This window comes from Gossypium hirsutum, chromosome A04 (genome assembly GCF_007990345.1).
Source record: "Gossypium hirsutum isolate 1008001.06 chromosome A04, Gossypium_hirsutum_v2.1, whole genome shotgun sequence".
NCBI classification, from domain to species: domain Eukaryota; kingdom Viridiplantae; phylum Streptophyta; class Magnoliopsida; order Malvales; family Malvaceae; genus Gossypium; species Gossypium hirsutum.
The window spans coordinates 81725457-81732989 of NC_053427.1; the positions used below are offsets into that span (position 1 = coordinate 81725457).

Here is a 7533-nt window from a genome sequence, read left to right on the forward strand (position 1 = left end):
ATGTAAAGGTAAGACATTAATGTTAAAACTCCTTAAAACAAAGGGCAAGAACAGATTCTTGGAAACAATTATGCATGTGAATAACTCCACCCAAAAAACCAACAATGAAGATAAAGATTAAAATGACCAGATCACCAATAGGCAAACCCATATAAGTACATATTAGAATAGCAGTTGCAGATCCATTCATCAACAACAGCATGTTAACATAAAAAAGTAGTATCATAAATCTTAAGCTTTAGAGACCAACCTCTCAACCAGTATAGATAACCTATCCACACAAGAAGTAACAAGCCTGTCATCATCTGATCCAAGTATGTTATGGGCATGCCGGACATCTTCTAAGCTTAAACCTACTGCAATTACAATACTTTCATGATTAGAGAGACTCATAATAAAGTTACAGTCAAAAAGGGAAGTTGATGTTATTGAGCTTTTGAAATAAACCCAAGTTTAAATTCTTCAATCTTTCCTCTTACTCCCAAGAAATACTAGGAAATTTTGGAAGAGCGCTTATAAGCTTTATTAATGGAAAATGGCTGACAAAGATACATGCACTATCAATACTACATCAACTGACCAAGGAAAACAAAGACAATATCATTGCATCCATTGTAAGTTTCACGATCTATATTACACAGTCAGGAACAAAATTTTGATGCAGCAGCAGCCACAGCAGCAGGCAGCCGAGCTAGCTAGCTATACAGTTATAACGAGAACATTAATGCTGCTCCTTCCTTGCTATCTAATTCACTGCTACAATCCCTTTTGTTCTCTTAATTTTTAATTAAGCTTGTGATTTTATTGCCTAACGATAAGAAGTTTTCCAATTTCATGGCATGTACGTGGATCCTAACATGATTGGGAAATCCCAGGTTTCGGGATAGATTTCATAGTTCAAATCCCACGTTTCAGGATGGATTTGGTAGTCCCATAACTCTTGTTGAAGTTCCTCTTCGCAGCTGGATCCTTTCACTAACTTGTTCAGTTTATCCTTTATTATTTGTGCTCCAACAAATGCTCCAATCTGTGATCAAACAAATTGATTAGAGTAATTTCTTATTTGGCCGAACAAGAAGATAGATGTGGATAAATTACCTCAGCATGAACAATGTGGAAAACTGTATTCCCTAGGATAGAGAAGCTGGCGTTTAGTACTTGAGCTCCATGTTGATGAAGTATGTAAATCATCTCATAAAACATGAACTGACTGTCTTTCCCAGTCGTTAAAACCACTTCCATGGCGGACCCATTTTCGTTCATCTTAATTTCAGGAGATTTCGACCTTGCTGTGGTTTCACTTGTGATGGTATCGGCACATGTATAAGATCTCTTTCTTCTCATTAAGCTTTCCTTTTTCTCTCTGGATTCGTTCATCCTTGTCTTCAAACTCGTTATGTAGTTCACAGCTTCATCTATTTGATCAGGAAGTGACAATAGCTCCTACAAACATGAAAAAACAAAACAAAAATGACAAACCCCACATGCAAATTCAATAATTCTGACAAAACACAGCCATTAAAAACAAACAGACCTTGGAATTACGATGGGGAAGTAAAGAATTGAGGCTGGCATACAAATTCTTCATATGATTTCTCCTGTTCTTCTCTATGATCTTCCTCTCGATCTTAGCTGAAGAACAACGAGCCCTCTTCTTCTCAATTTGCTTGTCCACGGCTAAGTATTCCATTTGAAGTTCCATTGGTGAAGATGCGTTAAGGTGTTGTCGTGTTTGGTTTATATAACCCACCGGAAACAGCTTGTGGCTAAAAAAATCAAAAGGGAGAGGAAAAAGGAAAATAAAGTGGAAAACGCCGAAACTTCAATGAGGGAGTAAAAAGGGATTACGGTTGGAATATGATGGAAGGAATAGTTGAATAAATGAGAACACGTAGACGTCGTCATTTATGTTACGTCACCCTCAGTCATAAGCATATAGGTGCATGCTAAATATCTTCAAAATATAAAATTAATGGGCTAAAAATATTTTCCTTTTTGTTCATAACCAAATTTCTATTTATTTTACCACTGCATTTTTTATATATTCAGAATTAAATTGGTAATGTAACTTTAATCCTAGGGGCACACATCCCTATCTTTTTCTTCTCTTTTTTCTAACCTTCCCCGGAAACAGCTGTTTTTCTTGATTTTATTCTGCCACCCTTTTACATGTAGATACGTCTATTTCGGTATTTACTTTCGTCCGTAATTAGGCTTGTCCTTTTCCTTTTTATTTATCTAACATTACATTTTAGTTATTTATATTATCATTATTTTACAAAGTGGCTACTTTATCATTAAACTCCGTTACTTCCTTAACGATAGTCTTACGTGACTGTCCAATTGAGTTTTAAATATCAACTTGAATGTCTAGTTGTTGTGATGAAAATAGGTTTTTAATTAAATAAATTTAATTTGAAATGCCACGTAGGACATCCAAGTTGGCATTTTAAAACTCATTTGGACTGCCACGTAAGACCACCATTAGGGAGGTAACGGAGCTTAACGGTAGAGTGATCACTTTGTAACAAAACAATAACGTAAGTGACTAAAACATAACATTTCAAGCATAAGTAACTAAAATGTAATCTAAGACAAACAAAAGTGACTTTTTTTTATAGTTTACCCTTTCTTTTAATTTTTATTTGTATTTTTAATTTTAACAAATCCCTCTGGGAAAAGAAATTGGAGCATTTCTAAGTTGGTGAGTAATTTGAATAGAGACTTTTAGTAACTCAATTTATTTTTTCAAATTTCACCTAGAGAGGTGGTTTTTCAAAAAAAATATATTTTATTTTATTTGATACACATGGTCCCTTATAAGATAAATACTAAAACTTCAAAAATCATTGATGTGTTCTCGTAATCGGTTGAACAATTATAGAATCACAGAAGTGGCCCGATCGTCTAATTTAGGTTAAAAGGATAGAAAATAATAGAAAAAGATGGATAAAATAAGATAGATAGATAAAGTAAGGACCTCGACCCAATAACTATATTTAGAAAAGAACCGTAGGTATAGAAGACTTCGACCCATTTTCTATGAAACAAGTTAAAGAACCGAAAGTATCAAGAAGAAACCCCGACCCGTTACCTATCCAGAGGTAAGAACCAAAGGTAAAATTGTGATTGTCACACTCTAGAAAAGAAAGAAGGGGAATGATAAGATTGGAAAGGCGAATGCCACAAGATGTGAATCTTGAGAAGTTTGATAAGTGTTCGTAAAGAACAAAAGAAATAATCTCACAAATATATTGATCATAATCCCCACAAATGAAGTTCATGCATACAATATTATATTACATTCAATGGATGACTGAATGGTCATATGATTCTCCCCTTGATGTGCATACACTTGGTCAAAACATCCCTATTAACCATACATAAACCTTTGATGTTCATCATTGCCATCCATGCATTTTTAAGTTCAATGTATGCTTTATTAATCTCTTACATCCTCCTTATCGTAGGTTCATGTATCTGGATATTCAATGAATTACCCAATAGTTAAATTTTTCTCCCTTAGGCACCATCCATCCAAGGTATGTATGTATGTTGAATCCAACAATGCATTAATCAAACTAGTCCTCTCAATAAAACCCTAAAGGGTGAGCAAAATGCTATTAAAAGCACCCTATGAATTAGATTCTCAGGAAAAAAAATGATTAAACCCTTCATTCATTCTTTAGAGGATAAGATTTCAAATCTTCCATGGGATATTATCATTCATCCATCAGGGGATAAGATTTCACATCCCTCAAGGGATCATATTTCACATTCTTAAGGAAATACTATTCTGTATCCCTCAAGGGATAATATTTCATATCCTTTAGGGGACATTATTATTTATCCCTAAAGGGATTTTATGATTAACCCTTCAAGAGATAATATTTCACATTCTCCAAGAAATACTATGGAGATAATATCTTGAGTCTCTCAAAGGACCATTCATACATTCATCAATTAGGAAATAATACTTTAAAACTCTTATGAAAACATTTATTCATCTATCAAGAAATACTATATTAGTCTCCGTAAGGAATCAGACAATTAGTTATCCAATCTATCAAGGAATAAAAGTAAACTTCTAAACAAAACCTTACAATAAGTCAACTCTTAATTTTGTAGTAGATGTAAAGTTATTCATTACTACCTTACAAGACAAATTCAAACATTTCAGGGGCTATCCTAGGATAAAACAATCTTAGCAATGTATTCCTCCAACAGAAGAATCATCAATTACATTTCCTCCCTAACAACAACAAAACTTCACCCCTATAAGAAAAATTTCTACCTAATCTCTTATTTAGTTATAAGAATAAGTTCTCATAAACAAAATACCTTTCACCAAGCTATTTATGTAGATGTTAGAAACACTACCAAGCAAATTTGTCTCTAGTGTTGCCAGCCTCATCTTATGTGATAAAGCAACACACCTTAGAGAACACCGTCAAGGTAAAAGCCTTCATTGTCATCTTTGTATAATTTCTTGCATAAAGAGACGTAATATCATCATGAAATCTACTAAATGCTAAACAAATACTATAGTCTCTTACACATTTTTGTGCAAAAAATATCCATGTAGTCCTAGACAACTACTATGCAATCATAAACACAAATACGGAATCAATTGTTTACTTCCTTAAGTCATTGTCAAGTCACTTTATATCTCGTCTCAAACCTGAGTGAGACATATTGTTATACCATAGATCATATATAACCCTAAAGAATGAGTATAAAGCCCAGAATACTAATCAATCTAAGAGAAAGGAATATGCACAAATGGGTAGATGTCACTCAAAAGGCATTCGACAAGTACCTATGGTACCTACTAAAAGGCAAGAGGCAAATGGCAGGATCACCTCCATTCGGTAAAGACATTAACATCGACCATTCATGAGTAAGAGATAGTTATACCTTACCCATTCACACACTCTTATGTAGTCTAGAAAGACATGACACCTTTAACATAAAAGGACAAGGTATATTCACTTAGAGCTATGATTTCACCATTACCTTTACTTTGCCTAAACTTGCCTTCTAAACTCTAATCTAACCCTTACTAGATTTAAGCATTATAAAGTGGCTCAAAGTAAAAGCTTTGGTGCCCTATACTTTACCCTCTATTTTATACTTTCAATCATCATTAGCCTAAAAGTTTCCAACCCATAGTTGTCTTAAAGTGTGATTGAAATAGATTCAAATACAGCCACATATCTAATTTTTAAATACTTATTATTATTTTTTACTAAACCCTAAATGGATAAGTGTCACCCCTTGAATTATTATTGTTAAGTTCAAACTTTTCATAAGCAATGTATCAAGTAAATTTTTTTTTGTAACTTTTTAATTTGGATTATTATTCGGTCATTGACGATGGAGTTTTTTAATTTCACTCGTAAAGTTAATAAAATGTCATGTCTCTTTTTTTAAGGAAAAATATTTGATATACTACTAGTGGAATTTTTAGATTTTACAAATAATATCAAAGTAATGACAAGTGTCTTATTGGGATATAGTAAAACATTATATATATAAAAGGGCACATGACAATTTTTAAGATTGTTTGTAAAATAAAAAATAATACATTGTTAATGTACCAAATACTAACCTTTTTTTTTATTCACCAAAAAAAATTACTAACTTTTTTTTTAAAATATCAATTAAAGGTATGTAATAGTTTTTTAATCCCACTTCTAAAACCTTTTTTTTCTACCAAAAAAATATTTATACTAACATAAGTAAATCTATTTATACTAAAATTTATTACATTTATTATGGTTTAACTGAAAAATAAATTATAAATAAACAATAAAAAAATATTTTATGTAGTTATTTTCAGTGGTAAATTAAAAAAAAATTAAAGATTCTAATTTATATTTATTGTTGTAATTTGAGTTTAGTTTTTAAGTAATTTTTTAATCGAGTGTGAGTTATTCTTTATACTATTAATTATTACAAATAATTAATTCATCAATTTAATTATAATCAAAATAAGAATTTTATAACTTATATTTAAATAAAAATATCTCGTAATAAATGGGGAGTGGACTTTGGTCCAACGGCTTGCGTCGGATGATTGGTTTTGCAAAATCAAATATTAACACTTCCGAAGCATAATCATTATTAAATTAAGGAGTAATACATATAAGATTAAGTTATTTAAAACATGTTTAAAAAGATGAGGTTGAAATATTTGTTGAATCAGAACCGTAAAATAGCAGAGACGTTTTCCTTGAGGGGGCCCGTCTCCCATGGGGTGTCAAGTGTCAAGCCAACAGAAACTTGAAGATTTTACTTCTACTAAAGGGAAAGGGGGTTGACCGAAGGCCAAGGCTGCTTGATCTGTCTCATACTATGGGAAATCACTGTGTGAATTGCGGCTCTGTAGTCTGTTCCACCTGTTGATGCATAATACTTCCTCCCATTTCAGTGTTGACTGTCAACTCCCCATCGTTTAAGCTTTCAGGTTTTCAATTGTCATAGTACTTTTCAATATAAACAGGGTAACACAAAGTCCGGCCGCTAACTGGGAAGCTCCTTGGAACTTCATAGGCAATCCCATGGAACCACCACACTACCTCAGACTAGACCTCTCTCTCTCTCTCTCTATCTCTATCAGATTCTAAACAGATGCCTTTTGGAGGGTTGTCATTTCGGGGAAAAGCAGGATGGCAACCACACTACCTCAGGCTAGACTTCTCTCTCTCTCTGATTCTAAACAGATGCCTCTTTGGCGATTGTCATTTCGGGGAAATGCAGGATGGCAACTTTTCTTTTTGGGGGTTCATTGCTGCGTGGATAATTTTCATTGCTATGCCACAGCACTCAAATTAATAAAATATTAAATATGCTCTTTTGATTTGGGATTGTTGCAGTGGAAGTAGACTCACTATATCCAAACCTTTCAAGTCAATTATTATTTATTCGATTAATTCTATGATAAACGTTGATTATTGTTACCAATGGATATTTAATGATTTTATATTTTAGTTCCATTTCGTTCTCAAATTTATTAAATGATAAATTGTAATTTAAGAAATAACTCAAAATAATTAGTGGTAATTTTACTATTTTAATAGTCTACATCTTTATAATTTTTAAAAGATTAAAATATTTTTTTATCATTTTTGGAGGTCAATGTGTAATTTTACCATTATTAATTTAAAATTTTATAAATTATAAATGACTTAGATAAAAAACTTTTCATTTTAAAGGGGCCTTACCAGCCCCTTGGCTTCACCACTGTAAGCAATGAACACAATCTATTTATTTATATAGTTTGGATTCAATCCTAAGTCTACAAGATCATGCCTAAAGAGTTAATTCCTTATATATGAGATGATTTAATCTCAATCTTATGTCACGGGGCTAGAGCTTTTGTCTTGCATTTCGTGTAGCCTTAGGCGATCCTTTCGATCCAAACACGCCTAAGTCAACCTAACCACCAAACAATTAAGGATTCACAAAGAATTCCTCCAAGACACTAATTTATATAGAGGAAGCAACTTAGCCAAAAGAAGGCTCAAAAGA

The 7533-nt window shown here is 32.5% G+C and overlaps 1 protein-coding gene across 1 annotated transcript; it reads right to left on the reverse strand.

The window, feature by feature from the left end:
* Positions 1-576: 576 nt before the first annotated feature.
* On the reverse strand, positions 577-1795 carry LOC121228210 (transcription factor bHLH162). The gene is made up of 3 exons (XM_041111512.1): positions 1535-1795; positions 1099-1443; positions 577-1027 (listed from the first exon to the last, which is right to left on the reverse strand). The coding sequence occupies exons 1-3, from the start codon at positions 1700-1702 to the stop codon at positions 833-835; spliced, it is 708 nt and encodes a 235-aa protein (XP_040967446.1). The 5' UTR covers positions 1703-1795; the 3' UTR covers positions 577-832.
* Positions 1796-7533: the final 5738 nt, after the last annotated feature.

Excerpts from the sequence above, each read along its gene's own strand:
- LOC121228210 (XM_041111512.1), bottom strand. The coding sequence starts at position 1,702 with ATGGAACTTCAAATGGAATACTTAGCCGTGGACAAGCAAATTGAGAAG. Across the intron at positions 1,444-1,534 it reads TTCCCCATCGTAATTCCAAG|GAGCTATTGTCACTTCCTGA; the intron begins GTCTGTTTGTTT and ends TCATGTTTGTAG. Across the intron at positions 1,028-1,098 it reads TCCACATTGTTCATGCTGAG|ATTGGAGCATTTGTTGGAGC; the intron begins GTAATTTATCCA and ends GTTTGATCACAG.